This window comes from Rhinatrema bivittatum, chromosome 4 (assembly GCF_901001135.1).
Source record: "Rhinatrema bivittatum chromosome 4, aRhiBiv1.1, whole genome shotgun sequence".
Classification (NCBI taxonomy): Eukaryota; Metazoa; Chordata; class Amphibia; order Gymnophiona; family Rhinatrematidae; genus Rhinatrema; species Rhinatrema bivittatum.
The window spans coordinates 211,272,810-211,290,535 of record NC_042618.1 but is presented as its reverse complement, the minus strand read 5'-3'; the positions used below and the strand labels follow the sequence as shown (position 1 = coordinate 211,290,535).

Below are 17,726 nucleotides of genomic sequence, written 5' to 3'. Positions count from 1 at the left end.
CAGTGGCGAGACCGAACGGGAGAGCCCGAAACTGGAAGTGCTGACCTAGGATCTGAAAACGAAGGAACTTCTGATGTTCCTGACGAATGGGGGGGGATGTGAAAATAAGCCTCCTTCAGATCTAGGAAAGCGAGAAATTCCCCGGGACGAACCGCTGCAATTACCGCTCGCAGGGTTTCCATTTTGAAACGGGGAACCTTGAGGGCCTAATTGACCCCTTTGAGATCCAGAATGGGACGGAAGGAATCGTCCTTTTTGGGAACAACGAAGTAAATTGAATATTGGCCGGCGTCCCTTTCGTGTACCGGAACCGGAAGGATTACCCCCAATTCTTGAAGTTTCAACAGGCCGCTTGGAACAGCCGCAAGGGGAAACGATGTAGAGATCCGGTAGGTGTCTGGCAAATTCTAACGCGTAGCCATGTTTTATCACATTGAGGACCCAGAGGTCAGAAGTGATTTTGGCCCACTCCTCGAGAAACAGAGAAAGACGCCCACCTAAGTTTCATGCGGAGGAATGGACCGGTCGAATTTCATTGGGGAGCCGACTTAGAGGTGGTGGACTGCTGATGGCCATCTCGGAAACCGACGGCCACGAAAGGAATGGGACCAAGACTGTGACCTGGATACCCCTCCCCTGGGGAAGGATCCACGGGCCCTGTTAACATAACGGCGATTCCCCCTGAAGCGAGTACGAGTCGGGAAAAAAAAAAGACTTCGACCGTTTGGGACGGTCCTCTGGCAGCTTATGGACCTTGTTTTCCCCCAAGGGCTTAATAAGCTGTTCCAGGTCCTCACCAAAAAGCAACTTGCCCTTAAAAGGAAGAGTGCCCAACTGAGCCTTAGAAGAAGCATCAGTGGACCAATTGCGTAACCAGAGAAGACGTCTGGCAGATACCGCTGAAACCATAGCTTTAGCTTGGACCCGAAGCAAATCAAATAGTGCATCCGCACCATAAGCTATAGCACCCTCCAAACGTTCAGCTTGCTCAGCCTCTGCAGACAGGAGGTCCTGGGTGCTGAGTAACTGCTGCATCCACCTAAGGCTTGCCCGCTGCATGAGACTGCTGCAAATTGTCGCCCGGACACCAAGAGCTAAGACTTCAAAAATGCGTTTCAAATAAAATTCAAGTTTACGGTCCTGTACATCCCGTAATGCTGTAGCGCCCACTACCGGAATGGTAGTGCACTTTGTCACAGTGGTGACAGAAGAATCCACCTTAGGAATTTTTAACATGTCCAGGCAGTCCTCAGGGAGCGGGTATAATTTATCCATAGCTCTTCCAACGCGAACACCCATCTCTGGGGACTCCCATTCCCTGGGAGGGGGGTCCACCGGGGGAGGGGGAGTTCCCGGGACTACGCGAACCCTAATAGAGCCCTGAGGGTCCAGAACAACGTCAGGGGAAGGCACCGGAAAATTAGGAGGGTTTGGAAGGGGGCCACCTCCCTCTGTAAACTGGCCAGGTAAGAATCATGCATTAATAGAACAAATTCTGAGGAAAACCGGGCCCGGACCGAATTACTTACGGGGGGGAGGGGGGGGGGGTGAGGTGAGGGGGGGAGGTTAGAGCCACCCCCCCCCCCGAGAGCGAACGGGCTCAAATCGGGGGGAAATATTGGATCCCCAGCCCCCGGAGAAGCAGGAAGTGTTTCATCTGAAACACCCAAAATGGCCACCGCTGACGCGCGTTCCCGGGACAGGAACAGCTTTGAAATTTGTCGGGGAGTCCTTCCCAGAGGTCTAAAAGGTGGCAGTTCAATAGAGGAGACCTCACCCCCTGAAATGCACCTTGAACATACCCCTTCGCGGGAGAGTCGGGAGGCCAACTCTCCACAGGCTAAATAGCAAGATGGCCGTGGCATAGAGCAGGGAAGCAGCTGCTAAGGTAATTAAAAAACAGCTGAGCAGGGAGCCCCTGAGGAGCTGGGTGGGAGATTGAACCCCGCTCCCTCCTCACAAAAATAAACTGCTGCCTTTTTTTTTTTATTTATACTTTATTGGTATTTCAAGAACATAGCAACAAGTTTAGTGACATAAATCAACATAAACAAGGTGTAACTACATTAATCATCAAAAAACTCGTGTCAAAGTGTACAAAACTGCTTCCGTTCTCATCAAAACCCCCCAGCAGAACCCCCTTGAGGCCCACTTCCCGCAGCAAACCCACCCTAACCCCCCCCTCCCCTTCCCCCGCAATATAAAACTCTACATTGTCGTGGTTATGAGCATGAGTGACACAGCGCCCCTGAATAACTTATGGGATTACAATCAGGACACAGAAGGAGAGCCGATCTGAAGCCTATGATAGGACCCATACCTCCATTAAAATTGAGAGGCATCCAAGGAGCCTCTTCCCCCAAGAATCACCAATAAGACGGCCTGTCATGCAATGGAATCACTAGGTCCCAGATAGTATAAAAGTAACCCAGCCGCCCCACCTCCTCACATGTTTAGCCACCTCTCCAAGGGTTTCCACACTATCAGATGTTGGGGATTTCCTTGACGAGCGGTGAGAATCCCCGTATGCATACCCCAAAGCTTTCGAAGCTTGTTTTTCACTTCCAACTCCGAGGGAGTATTGACCGATCTCCACCTCAAAGCTAATTCACTCCTAGCTGCCATAATGACTAAGTGGGCTACTTTCCACTGAGCCCGGGACATATCAACAGGTAGGTTCAAAGAGGGCATTTTCCGGTCCCAGTGTAACCTGCAAACCCAAAATTTGATTCAAAAATTGAGTGATAAGCCCCCAGTAGACAACAACTTTGGGGTGCTGCCTTTTATTTGATTAAATAAAGTATATAAAATATATATTCTGTGAAAGTGAGTTCTCTTTTATTTTTTGTAAATAAATAATTCACAGAAGCAGGGGCAAGAGAGTCATCCCTGAAGGCTCAACCGAGGTATGGGCATCTCGGGGCATGGCAGCAGTAAACGTGGGGAGAGGGACTGGCACCACCAGTATCACCCACACTAGGTCACCGGGAAGGGAACCTAGGCTGACAGAAATCAAGGAGCAAAGCCCCCCTAGGAACACCAAGAGCGAGGGAGACAAAACTGTCTAACCTGACACAGTTAGTCAGAGAAAACTGACAAAAAGAAAATTATTAAAAAAAATAAATAAAGAAGTAAACTAAAAATGTACTTGCGTGAGCTTGCCCCAGAAAGAAGAAGAAAGACTACAGAGGGCAAGCTAAACAGGGAACCAAAGGGTGAGCTGTTCCAACTGCTGGAGACAGACAAATACTGAGGGTTCCTGGGTGGGTTCCGTCCTTATATGGGCAGCCTCAGAACTCTGCTCTGTCTCCAACTGCTGGAATGGGGGCTTAACCCATAGTCTGGACTGATCCGGGTACGTACAGGGAATGGCGCCATTTTGATTACTGGCAGCAGATGGCCCGAGGGCAGGAGATTGCTTTGGGACCCCCAGGGACTTTTGGCAAGTCTTTGGGGGGGGGGTGTCAGGAGGCCCCCCCCCCCAAGCTGGCCAAAAGTCCCTGGGGGTCCAGGAGCAATCTCACCGTCGGCTGCCAGTAATCAAAATGGCGCTGATAGCCTTTGCCCTCACTATGTCACAGGGGCTACGGGTGCCATTGGTCAGCCCCTGTCACATGGTAGGAGCACAAGATGGCGCCAATGGCCATGTAACAGGGGCTGACCAATGGCACCGGTAGCCCCTGTGACTTAGTAGGTCAGAGGCTATCGGCGCCATTTTGAGCGAGGCAGGCCAAACGACACTGAGGGACGAATCGCTCGCGGGACCCCGCTGGACCACCAGGGATGTTAGTAAGTCTTGTGGAGGGATCGGGATGGTGGTGGGGGGGGGGGGGGTTGTATTATACTAAATTTTAATGCTTGGGGTGAACAAATTTTTATTGTAGTTCGGGGAAAATCTGTTTCGGGGGCAGGGCCCCCGAACCACGACAAATTAGGCAATTTTGTTGAAATTGCCTAATTAGTCATAAACGAATGCACATCTCTAACAGTTAATGGATGCGAAGAGAGTCCAGATCACATGACCCAAGCTGGAAAAAAAAAACAATCAGCAGGAGACCAAGTGGTCCTATTGTTCTGTTCCCTTTCCTCCAAATTGGCAAGGACAAAGCAAATTTGCCTACTGAAGAGGAAAGCTTGAAGAGATACTTCCCTATGAAACCTCTCTCTCATACATGCTCTGCTTCATTGTGACCCTCTATAGAAGAGCTATTAGTGCACCATCAGGATACAGAACCCTGGAAGAGCTCAGGAGAGATATTCTCTTTGTATACAGTCTCACAAGAGCTCTATATAAAAGACAGAAAGAAACTGAGAGAAGCTAAAGGTCTCGTGTCTGCAGCACTCTTTGATCCTAGGATCTATAAAACTCAGTGTCTATTTGATTGGCCCTATTCATAGAACCAGTTGAATTAGTAATAAAGATAAACAATTCAGTTATTTTATTTTTATAAAATATTGCTTGAAACCTGTTATGTTATATTCAACAACAGAAAACTGATGAATAGACTTCACCTGTCACTGAACCTTCTGTCCTTCACCCACTAACTATCCAGTTAGAGCATTCCCTGGAGTCACTGTGCTGAGCTGTGTATTACATACAGGATTCACATTATTTACTGTTCTGGGCAGTACATTACTTACAAGATTCACGGTAGTCACTGTTTGAAGAGTTGGTGGGGTAGTTCACTGCATTCCTGTTGCCACTTGACAGTAATTCTAGCTGCTCCACTGCTGCAACAAAATGAATAAAAAAAGCAGAGGATAAAACCAAGATAAGCAAGAAGCTAACTACTCGCTACCCCTAACCAAATGCATTGGAATTACCCAGCTGAACCAGAAACAGCCCACACTCCTAATTAGAGATCACATAGTAAGCTGTAACCAGATCTTATTTCTGCACCCAAGGACCTCATTGTCACCCAGAGGAGATGTATTCTTCTCTCATCCCCATCAAGTTTCTGCACTATCACACAGAAGGACTATAACTTTCCCTTCCACCTATCCAGAGACCTCACTATCACCCAATGGGAGTTGCAACCTGTTTCCTCTCCCATCTAGAAAACTCACTGTTGCCTGGGGGCTATAACCTGCTGATCTCCATCCCTCACCCACAAAACCAAAACACACACTGTCAAGGGGTTAAGCATTAGGAAGCGAGGAATGTGTCTTTGGAGAAAGGTGTACAAAAGGTTGGCACGGGGATGGAGTAGAGTTAGAGAATGAAAATATATATTTAATTTATTTTAAAACCTTTATATTCTGCCAGTGCTAAAAACATACCCTTGGTGGATTACAACAACAAAAACACATATCAAAAACACCCACACATATACAATCAACAAAATATAAACAACTCAAGTCAATAAAAACAAAATCAGAATATCTTATATCACCAGCCTAAACTGCTACTAACCAACCCTCCAATTCAAACTGCACTAAAGCCTACAAAAAAACAGAATGCCTTCACCATTTTTTGGAAAGTCAAAATTCTTCTCCATTCTTACATAAAAATGGAGGGCATTCCATAATACTGGCCCCACCACCTTAAATATCCTGCAGTGGGACTCTACAAGACATACTTTCTTGAAGGATAGAACCACCGGATTTCTGTTGCCCTTCTGAATGCAAAGATCTACTTGGAATATAAAATGTAACTGCAGATTTAAAAGACTCAGGACCATTTACCTTCATAGCTTTGAAAAGCAACATTACGATCTTAAAATTTACACCCCATTTTAATGGGTAACCAATGCAAGCTTTTCAATATTGGGGAAATCTGGACCCAGTAGCCACAACCTGAGATTAACCATGCTGTAGCATTCTGAATAAGCTGCAACACACAAAGCATTAAAGCAGTCAGGCCTAAGCAGGGAGTTAAAATAATCCACATCATATACAACATCACCTGCAGAACAGCCCTGAAATGACTTTCAGAAAGCAAAGCTTTATATAAAATCAATACACCAACATTACAAACGTTATCCAAAACAGCTCACCCGTCATTGTTTAACTTCATCTGCGCAGGAAGCACCACATTTCTAAGACGTGCAATGGGTAGCTATTCAGTTTTTTTTCATATTTAGCACTAAGCTGTTTGACATCCAACTGTTTAAAGGAACCAAACAAGCATTTAATATAAACATACTGGGCCGGATTTTAAAAGGGTTACGCGCATAAGGTATGCGCGTAATCCTTTTAAAAAACGCCCCTGCGCGCGCCGAGCCTATTTTGCATAGGCTTCCGGCGCGCGCAAAGCCCCGGAATGCGCGTAAGTCCCGGAGCTTTCTTTGGGGGGGGGGGCGTGTCGCGGCCGGCGCGTCATCCGGGGGCGGTGCAGTGGGCATGGTTTCGGCCCGGGGGCGTGGCTGCGGCCTCCGGACCAGCCCCTGGACCGGAACATGGCACGCGGCAGCTGGCCCGGCACGCGCAAAGTTACACCTGCCTCGAGCAGGCGTAACTTGTGCGATAGAGGTAGGGGGGTGGGTAGTGCGCGCAGGGCTCGGCGCACGCAAGTTGCACAAATGTGCACCCCCTTGCGCGCTGATCCCGGGTTTTATAAGATATGCACGGCTACGCGCATATCTTATAAAATCCGGCATACCTTTGTTCGCGCCTGGTGAACAAAAGTACGCGCGCGCGCTCTTTTTTTAAAATGTACCCAACTGTTTTCAGACACAGGAATAAACAGCTGGACGTCATCTGTGTAAAGATAGTACTATACTCCAAACAAATACTGCAAATAAGTATTAAAAAGGGCCGCCCTTGAGCATGCCAACTAATAAATGTTTCCATTTGGACAGACAAGTTCCCAATCTAACCTGCCAGACTATCTAACAAGAATGACTCAAACCAATGAACTATTTTGGGGCCCATACCTTCATTTCTCAGGCATTTTAATAATTCCTTATGTAGCACAGTATTGAATGCTGCAGAAACATCCAGGAAAACCATCAAGTATTCAATACCCTTATCCATACGCAACTCAATGACAACAGCAAGGTCTCTTTTCCATGTCATTTTCTAAAACCTTATGTTCATCTAAAAAAAAAACCCCAAAGCTGCATCAACACTGCTTGCTCAATCACTTTACCCAAAAATAGCCAGTTAGTGATTGGCCAAAAGTTAGCAAAATTACTAGAGTCCATGTTAGTTTTTATTTATTTATTTTTACAGAGCTCAAACAACTTTTTTTTTTTTTTGACCAAAGAAAGATACCATTCACTAAAAGAAGCATTTATAGTAGCAGTTAGTATCATACAAAACGTTTCCTTGGCTATTTTTACCAACCACATTGGACATAGGTTAAGTTCAGATGAAGCAACATTCATTTTTGACACTGGGGAAAAATCTTCCCATGACACTCCCTCTAACTCCATGCCACTATTTGCACTAACAGTTATCCAAATTCAAGTTGACTTGTAATTGTGTTCCCCTCATAGCCTTCTCCAAATAACAGCTACCAAAGCTTGTTGAAACCACATCTTTTGAGGTAAAAAAATGTTTTGACTTATCACAAGCCTATAGGAAAATTAGTTTCTTACCTGATAATTTTCGTTCCTGTAGTACCAAGGATCAGTCCAGGACACCTGGGTTGTGACTCCGCACCAGTAGATGGAGACAGACTAAAACTTGTGGGCGGAGCATATATGCCCCTGTGCCAGTCACAGCCCCTCAGTCATACGTAATGTCAAAGTAGAACACAACCAGAGAACTAAGCTAGCTAGAAACCGCTAATAGAACGGGGAAAACACCCCTCCTGGAAACAGACTCTCCAACCAAGAGAGTTAACAAGCGGAACAGAAGAATTCAGAACAAAGAGCGGACTCTCCATTACTTCAGCGTAGCACTGCGGGCGGGATCCTGGACTGATCCTTGGTACTACAGGAACGAAAATTATCAGGTAAGAAACTAATTTTCCTTTCCCTGTACGTACCAGGATCAGTCCAGGACACCTGGGATGTACCAGAGCTAAATTACCGAGGGTGGAAAGCAGAGAGTCCCGCTCGGAGTACCCTCTCTCCAAATCCTCCGGGGTCGGTAGCCCGGACATCCCCCGTACTGCCTGATAAAGGTATGCAACGACTTCCAGGTAGCCGCCCTGCAAATCTCTTGAGCGATACCGGAGAAGCCTCCGCTCACGATGCCGCCTGCGCACGAGTCGAGTGAGCCCTCCGGCCCACGGGAAGCGGTTTTCCCCGCACCCAGTACGCCGAAGCAATGGCCGCCTTAAGCCACCGCTGAAGCAATGGCCTCCTTAAGCCACCGGGCGATCGTTGTGCGAGACGCTGCGGCCCCTTTCTTAGGACCAGAGAACAGGACAAACAGATGATCTGTGACCCGAAACGGATTATTGACCCCCAGATATCGGAGGAGGGACCTCCGCACGTCAAGCGTCCGCAATTCTCTCGCTTCCGGAACAGAGAACTCCCCGGCCGCCAAAGCGGGCAGTTCCACTGATTGATTCATACGACAAGACGACACCACTTTCGGTAGGAAGGAAGGAACTGTGCGCAAAGAAACTCCGGAATCGGAAACACGCAAAAGGGGTTCACTACAGGACCGGGCCTGCAACTCGGAAACACGCCGCGCTGAGGCGATCGCTACCAAGAACGCCGTCTTAAGAGTGAGATCCGTAAGAGTCGCGCGTTTCAAAAGCTCAATAGGCGCCGTGCATAGGGAGGAGAGAACCCAGTTGAGGTTCCAAGCCGGACAAGAACCCAGTTGAGGTTCCAAGCCGGACAAGGAAGACGCAAGGGAGGACGAAGGCGTTTGGCACCCCGGAGGAAGCGAGCAATGTCCGGGTGGAACGCAAGGGACGTACCACGGACCGTACCCCGCAAACAACCGAGCGCTGCCACTTGAACCCGAAGGGAACTGCACGCCAGGCCTTTGGCCAGACCAGCCTGGAGGAACGCCAGAATGTCGGAGACGGAAGCCGAAGTGGAGACCACCCCACGCTGCACGCACCAGTCCTCAAAGACCACCCAGACACGGACATATGCCCGACGGGGCCCTGATGGAGCAGGCCCGCCATTCCGTGAAACCGAAGGGGCGCCGTTACCGCCAGCTGGGCGAGGTCTGCAAACCACGGCCGGCGCGGCCACTCCGGTGCCACCAAGACGACCTTGGCCGGGTGCAATTCTATGCGCCGTAGAATCATGCCGATCATCGGCCACGGGGGAAACACGTAGAGCAGCACATCCGTCGGCCAGGGAAGCACCAACGCATCGACGCCTTCTGCCCCCCGTTCTCGACATCGATTGTAAAATCGCGGGGCCTTCGCGTTGTGCCACGTGGCCATCAGATCCATGTGGGTCACCCCCCACGTTTTGCAATGAGCAGAAAGCTTCGTCCCCCAACTCCCACTCTCCGGGATCCAGACGATGACGGCTGAGAAAATCCGCCTGCACGTTGTCGACTCCCGCAATGTGAGACGCTGCTATGTTGCTGAGATGTAGCTCTGACCAGGCCATCAAGCGCTGAGCCACCTCCACCACCTGGGGGCTCCTTGGTCCGCCCTGGCGTTTGATGTATGCCACTGTGGTCGCATTGTCCGACAACACTCGAACTGCCTTCCCCCGCAGCAACGGCAGAAAGGCTTGCAGGGCCAGACGGACCGCTCTGGTCTCTAGGCGCGCTCTGGTCTCTAGGCGCGCTCTGGTCTCTAGGCGATTGATAGACCACTGGGCTTGCGACACGGACCATAGGCCTTGGACCGAGCTCCCCAGGCAGAGCAGGCTGGACCTCGCGTGTCCCTTGAGTGGAAGCGGTAGATGGAATTCCTCAGAGACCGGCTTCCAGCGGGATAGTAAGGATGACTGTAATGGACGCAGATGAGCGAATGCCCAGGGAACCAGTGCCAGCGTTGAAGCCATAGACCCTGGGACCGTAAGGTAGTCGCAGACCCGCGGTTGGCGGAGAGACAATAAGCGACGTACTTGAGCTTGCAGTTTGCACCTCCGTTCGTGTGACAGGAACACCTTGCCCTGCTTCGTGTCGAAAAGAGCTCCCAGATATTCCAAGGTCCGCGTGGGTGTCAGATGACTCTTGCTGTAGTTGACCCCCCATCCTAGGGACTGCAGAAGGTGGAAGGCCCTGGCTACCGCCATCCGACACTGATCCTCGGACTTTGCCCGAATCAACCAATCGTCCAGGTAAGGATGGACCAGGAGACCTTCTCGGCGCAGAGACCTTCTCGGCGCAGCTGCGCCGCCACCACGACCATCACCTTCGAGAATGTACGTGGGGCCATCGCGAGCCTGAACTGGAGCGCTCGGAACTGGTAATGCCGCCCTAGAACGCAGAACCTGAGGAAGCGTTGGACCGATGGATGAATGCCTATGTGAAGATATGCCTCCGTGAGATCCAGGGAGGCTAGAAACTCGCCGGGCCTTACCGAGGAGATGACTGAACGAATCGCCTCCATTGTGAAGTGAGGAATCCGAAGGCATCGGTTCACCCCTTGAGATCCAGAATGGGTCTGGACGCGCCGTCCTTCCTTGGGACGATGAAGTAGATGGAGTAACGGCCCTTGCCGTGTTGGCTGACCGGGACTGGAGAAATAGCTCCCAAGCCTTCTAAGCGTTGGGTGGTGTCGCGCACCGCCGCCTTCTTCTCGGGAGCCTTGCAAGGCGAGACCAGGAACTTGTCCGCTGGGGTGTGAGCAAAATCCAACGCGTAGCCGCGTCCTATGACCGTGAGGCCTCACTGGTCCGCCGATACACCGGCCCATCTCTCGGAAAGACATCAACCGTACCCCGCCGTTGGAACCGGCGTGCCGAGGCTGCGGCGAGAGATGGGCCGACCCCCTTTCATTGCGAAGACTTGGGCGCCGTGATTGCCAGGCACCTCCTTGTCTACCGAAGCGCCTACCTCGAAAGGACTGTTGCTGCCACTGCGGAGTACGGGAGGAGGAAGACCTATACGAACGCCCGGACGCCCTTTGAGGACGCGACCTCCTGGGACCCCGAGAAAGAGAACTGGCCGAAAACGAGGACCTCGCCCCGGATCTATCCTCGGGAAGCTAGAAGGCCCTGTTTTCCCCCCCAGGGAACTCGTTAACTCGTCCAAGTCCTTGCCAAACAGCAAAGGGCCTTGAATGGTAGTACCCCGAAATGAGCCTTGGAAGAACCATCCGCCGCCCAGTTGCGCAACCACAAAAGTCGGCGTGCCGAGACAGCCGCTACCATGGACTTAACCGACGTGAGCAGCAAATCGTGCAGCGCATCCACGCCATATGCTATTGCAGCTTCCCAACGATCTGCCTGCGCTGCCTCGTCTGCGGAAAAATCCGCCTTGGCTTGAAGAACCTGGGCCCAGCGCAGACTGGCCCGCATAGCGAAATTCGTGCAGATGGCGGCCTGCACTCCCAGCGCGGAAACCTCGAAATCTTCTTGAGCTGCACTTCCAGCTTCCTGTCCTGAAGGTCCTTGAGAGCTGCCGCGTCCGTGACCGGAACTGGTAGATCTCTTTGTTACCGCGGAGACCGCTAAGTCCACCTTGGGGAATATGAGAAGGTCCAGCGCATCCTCCGGAAGCGGGTAAAGCTTGTCCATGGCCTTACTGACCTTCAAACCTAACTCCGGGGTGTGCCATTCCCGGAACAGAATATTCGTCGAGGAGAAAGAAACGGGAAAGCCACTGCCGGAGCCGAGAGACCTAACAGGACCGGATCCATGTTTGCCTCCTGACGGGCTACCACCGGAGGAGCTTCTATTCCCCGCTCCTGGAGAATGGCCGGAATTAAGGGTGGCAAGTCCTCCCTGCGGAAGAGCCGGACCACCTTGGGATCATCATTTTCCACTGCTTGGGATCCCTATCCGGCGCCTGGCTGAGCGGATTCGTCCGTCCCATCTCCGTCGGCCCCTTTCAGGGGCTTCTCCGGGGAATCAGAGTCCACCGCAGGGGGAATCGGAATCGGCTTCCTGTGGGACGCCACGAGGAAGCCGCGTACTTCGGGAAGGGCCCCGGGACCCCTCCGCAGCGCCCTTAGGATTGCATGACGTCTTCCCTGGGGGGGGCCTTGCGGGTCCCCCCCGGCCGCGCTTACTGCGCTTACACTTTAGGACTTTGCGCAACAACAGCGCAAAATCCTCCGAAAGGGACCCCGAGGCTGAAGAATCATCCTCTGAAAACCCCCGGGGACCAAGGGACCCCCGAGGGGACCCCCCTGTATCAACCCGCTGAGGAGAAAAGCGCGGGAGGCAGGCCCGAGGCTCCCGCCGTTTCCCGCGCCATTTCACGGTCCGAGGCCAAAATGGCCGCCACTCCCGCGCTCAGCGGGAAAAAGTCTTGGGGCCGCTCTGCCGAGCCCCCCCCTGCGCGGCGGCGATCGTGCGCTGCGGGATCGAGCACCCCCGAGGCGCCCCGGATGACCCCTCTCCGCCCGGGAAACAGGCCGCACACAGACCACCGCGGGGAAGCCGCGCGCGCGCGCTGAGCCACAGGCCCTACAGGCCGAGCCACGAGGCCTGCCGGCGAGCCGCGGCGGAGAGCGCACCGGGAGAAAAAATTTAATTTAGCGAAAGCGGCCCCCCCCCGGCCTCCCCCCTGCCAGCGGCGCCCCCCCCGGAGACCCCACGGAGCGGCGACGCAAAGCAGCAGAGAGCTGAAGCCAGAGAGACCGAAAACAAAAGTAAAACATTTTTTTTTTTTTTTTTTTTACAAAACAACGCTTGTCGCTGTCCACGGTCCTGGAGCCCTAGTCCAGCAGGGGTAAGTGAACCGGGCTCCCCGGTGTCACCCCTGACGCTGCTACTGGGAAAGCCGGGTCCTCGACCCTAGCAGCGGCCTCAACCAGGGGGGGGTAGTCCCCTCAGGACCTCACAACCCCCCTGGGAGACAGGGCGGACGGGACCTCAGGAACAATTTAGCAAAATCAAAATCCCAATTGAAAAACACTAAACTGGCCTAAAACCAAGAAAAAGAAAAGAACCGACCCTGACGGAGTACCAGAACCAGGGCAGGAAGGAGCTGTGACCTGACCTGCACCACCTACTGGAGACAGAGTAAGACTGAGGGGCTGTGACTGGCACAGGGGCATATATGCTCCGCCCACAAGTTTTAGTCTGTCTCCATCTACTGGTGCGGAGTCACAACCCAGGTGTCCTGGACTGATCCTGGTACGTACAGGGAAATTCCTTTAAAATCTCCACATACTTTAAATTTTGCTTGCTCAGACCTCTGCTTTTGCCATGTATAGTCAAGCCCTTCACAATATCATCTTTTGGACTCTCATTTCTTGTGAAAACCATGGAACCAGTTTTGTGTGTTTGTCGCATAGGTTTAACAGGTGCAGTCACATCAAGTGCTTGTGAAATAGAGGAGTGCCATGACAGCACCATTTGTTCAAGAGAAGAGAGGTCCAAATTCTTACTGTGAGAGTGCCACACATAGCTAAACCTGGTAGAATCAATTTTACCTCTCCCTGACTTCTGCAGGTTATATTTGCTGTGCAGAATCTGGATTATAACACAACAAAAAGTGTTATGAGAAGTAGTGTACAATGCTTGATGGTAGTCCTAAGGTATTCATTGCCAATTGAAATTCTCGTGTGACCCAAAAGACAAGGAGTAAGATGATAACTTGTTATATCTTTGTGTGGTGATGAGCTAGCTTATGAGAGAATACCTACATATGGGGAAGGGTGTGTTGATGGGTGAAATAAAGCCCTTGGTTAACTATGAGTCTTCAGGAAAGAAATAGGAAAAAAAAGGGTAACACCTGGAAAGCTATGTATATTAATGCCCATAGTATGGGAAATAAAATTCTGGTTCTAGAAGCAGTCATGGATGTAGCAGCTGTCACAGAGATGTGGTACATAAAAAAATCACCTGGGTCAATAAGGGACAGGATAGGAAGTAAGGGAAGAGGAGTAGCGCTACTTATAAAAAAAATATTAAAGTAACATAACTACAAGGCTTATGAGGTAAGGAGGCAGCACTGTGGGTTAATCTGGAAAGCAGGACCAGAACATCTATTTATATTGATGTAATATACAGACCTTCATTGCAGCTAGAGGATATTATTCATAAAATTGCATTGAAAGGGGAGGTGCTATTGCTAGGCGACATCTAGAAGCAGTGAGATCCTGGATTCTCTGCAGGGAAAAAACTCTTTCATCAACTGGTAACAGACCCACACGGGAGGAGGGGGGGGGGGGGGGGGGGGAGACTGGACATGGTCCTTACCAATGGGGACAGTGTTTCTGTTGTTGTAGTGGACAATCATCTGGGATCCAGCGATCACCGGATAGTGTGATTCAGTACTGGAGCACAGGCAGTGATGATTCATTCAGAGGCAAAAATCCCAGACTTCAGGAGAAGTAACTTCATTAAAACGGGAGAGGATCTCAAGGGTAGATAAGGTGACAGCAAAAGCCAGAAAGATGTTCGAATGCATAAGGAGAGGTATGGACAGCAGAAAAAAAAAAAGGTGACATTTTGTATAAGTCACTGGTGAGAATTTGGATTACCGTGTACAATTCTGAAAACTGCACCTTCAAAAGGATATAAATTGGTTAGAGTTGTCCCAAGGTTGCTACTGAAATGGTCAATGGTCTTTGAAATAAAACATATGGCAATAGACTTAAAGATCTAAACGTATACCGTAGAGATAAGGGAGATGGGCCTCTTTCAATACAAAGAAGCCTCAGCAACGAGGGGTCATGGGATGAAGGTGAAAGTGGTGGACTCTGGAGTAATCCAAGGAATTTATTTTTTTTTTTTTTAAAGAGAGCTTGGTGGATGCATGGAACAACTTCCCAGTGGAGGAGCTGGTGGAGATAAAGACAGTATTTGATTAAGTCAGCATGGGACAAACACAAGGAATCTCAGAAATAGTGGTAGGGACTGTAGAACTGAGCAGTGGATAGGGGTGGGCAGACTGGATAGGTCACATGGTCTTTTTATGCCATCATGTTTCTATGTAAGGTTGTGGAATGAAGACCAATGGTACAATATGGAAGACTGTATTTGTGTGTGGTAGTACACTGTTGGAGAATGATAAAATATCTGTATATGTAGCAAGACAGTGTTAAAGAACAAGGAGAAATTACCTTTTTTTTTCTTCTTTTGATACTTTATGATCAGGTAAACCAATATGCCAAAGATCAGTACAGACATAATAGTTCCCAACACAGTTCCAATAACGGGGTTCAGGATACTGTGGCGAGTCACTCGGCCCAGATAAGTGCATTTTGTATTGACACAAATCTATATGGAGAAGGAAAAACTGTCAGGCCCCCAAAAAAACAGTGCTGCCTAGAAATATTTGAACCACCTACACCAAAGCATGTGCATGTTATCTTTTAGTTCACACTGCATTTTTTCTAGAAAAAGTCCCCTTTATAAGGTACTATTAGAGATATGTTCTTAGTTGTTAATAAACACTATGAATTATATTTCTTATAAGAAATACTGTCTCACTTCAATTTCTTTATAAAGGCCATAAAGAGCAACAGCTCCTACCAACAAATGACAAGCATACTGGTTTCTGAATGTGCTTTCTGGACTCTCTCAGTGAAATTAACCATATGGCTTATTTTCTTTTTGCACTTCCACTGCAGGGTTGTGCATAGTGACCCCTGACCCCTCAGGCAGTACTGGCTCGCCTACCGCACCTCTACTGGTTCTCCTGCCGTGGAGATGGCCAGCTCCTTTGGAATCCTGCAGGTGACCTCGTTCTTCAGTACTGTCGCATGGCAGTCCAGCCCAGCCACAGTCATGCTAATGTTCATGCAACCTGCCACCAAGTCCAGGTACAGATGCTGCAGGGGAGAAAGAGAATGGGAAATTAGCCAAGGCACACACGACAGGGCCAGAGGGTTTCCCCAGGAAGCAGACTGTACCCCCTCCAGCCTCCTGTGCTATCTAGCACGAAGCAGCTCATTGATTTTCTCGCCAAGTGGGAGTGAACAGTATGTCGTCGACGGACTACAAATCCTTCTTTAGATTCTTTGGAGTAAGGCCTCTAATAGCCTCTTGCACAGCTCTCTGTTGTAATAAAAAGATGCACTGCTATTATTCATACATGGAGCATGCTGCGTAATGCCTAGAACCATGCCTACTAACTTTCCGCAAAAGATTGAAGACCTGGCTTTTCAAACAAGCCTTCCCGGACAACTCATAACCACCTCCAACTCCTGTATTAATGCTATTGTAAATATTCATTAAGTTATTTTATCTTATCCCCGGACAACTCATAACCACCTCCAATTCCTGTAGTAATGTTATTGTAAATATTCATTAAGTTATTTTTCTTATCCCCATACAATTCTTTTTACTCCCTACTGTTCCTCTTTTTTCTATCTCCCAGTTATTCTACCCCTGGTTTTTTTGTAACTGCTTCCCCTCTGCACCAGTTTAGTTCTATTGTTCTATGCACCCCCTGTTTCTATGTAAACCAGCATGATGTACTTGTTCATGAATGCCGGTATATAAAAAACCTAAATAAAAAATAAAATAAATAACATTTTGAGACCCATTATCCATTTTGAGGACCATTTTCAAAGGAATCTAGGTGGGTAAATATGTATTAACCCAAACAGAAAATCACCCCTCCCCCACAGCAGCTAAAAGTATGCAGTTTTCACAATTTGTGTACTTTAAATCAGATTATTCCTGGGGTGGGGGATTTAAAAAAAAGTGTGCAGACATTTGCATTTCCAAGTGTATGTGTGCTGTTTGACCCCCTGATCCACTGCCTGCATAAACAGCAAGTGCAAAGGTACGGTATATGCATGCATCTTGTAGGCAATTTTCAAAACTACCTGGGTACATTGTGTGCACATACCTTGCAATACCGTGGGCTATTCAAAATTTTCCCTCCCCATAAGCAAAACAGTGAGTCCTATGAGGTCAGCAGAGGACTCATGGTGGGTCAGACCAACGTCCATTGATGCCAGCATCCCAGCTCCAACAGTGGCCACTCTGAGTCAAAAGAATCCAGTAGATCCCCAATAGTTGATCTATTTTTTTTGTATCTCACTCCCTGGGATAAGTGTTGACTTTCCCAGGACTATATGGCTAGTAACTGTTTATGAATTTTTCTTTCATGAAGTTGTCCAATCCTTTTTTTGAACTTCATTGTTAGTTGCCTCGACCACATCCTCTGGCAACAGATTCCATAGCCTGATTGTGCACAGAGTAAAACAATTCTTCCCATGATGTTTTAAATCTGCCGGTTGATGGTTTTATGGAGTGCCTCCCCAGACCTAATGTTTGAAAGGGTAAATAATCATTCCCTATTTATCCATTTCACCTCACTCATAATCCCCTCTCAGTTGTGTCTTATCCAAGCCTTTCAACATCAGGGAGCTTTTCCATTCCCTTAATCATTTTTATTACCTCTCTCTGTACCTTTTCTATGTCTTTACTGTCTTTGAGATGGGACGACCAGAACTGCACACAAGCTCAAGGTGTAGTTGCATCATGGATCTATACAAGGGCATTATGATATTTTCAGTTTTGCTCTTTATTCCTTTCCAAATAATTCCTAACATTCTATTTGCCTTTTTGACTGCCGCCACACACTTAGATGAAACTTTCAAAGTATTGTCCACAAAGACTCAAGATTCTTTTCCTAAGTGATGACTCCTAACATGAAACCTAGCATAATGTACTTTTAGCTAGGATTATTTTTCCCTATGTGCATTACTTTGCACTTGTCTGCATTAAATTGCAATTGCATTTAGAAGCCCAGGCTTCTAGTCTCCCCAGGTCCTTTTA

General features: G+C 49.1%; 1 protein-coding gene across 7 annotated transcripts in view; it reads right to left on the bottom strand.

The window, feature by feature from the left end:
• MST1R (macrophage stimulating 1 receptor) overlaps window positions 1–17,726 on the bottom strand; it is a 199,925-nt gene that overhangs the window by 62,463 nt on the left and 119,736 nt on the right. For 6 of the 7 annotated variants that reach the window (XM_029599650.1, XM_029599653.1, XM_029599654.1 and 3 more), the window contains 3 exons: window positions 15,620–15,766; window positions 15,056–15,212; window positions 4,642–4,731 (listed from right to left, as the gene is read on the bottom strand). In XM_029599650.1, coding sequence (XP_029455510.1) covers window positions 4,642–4,731; window positions 15,056–15,212; window positions 15,620–15,766 — 394 coding nt within the window. The remainder of the gene's footprint in view (window positions 1–4,641; window positions 4,732–15,055; window positions 15,213–15,619; window positions 15,767–17,726) is intronic. The other variant, XM_029599655.1, reaches the window with a different exon arrangement.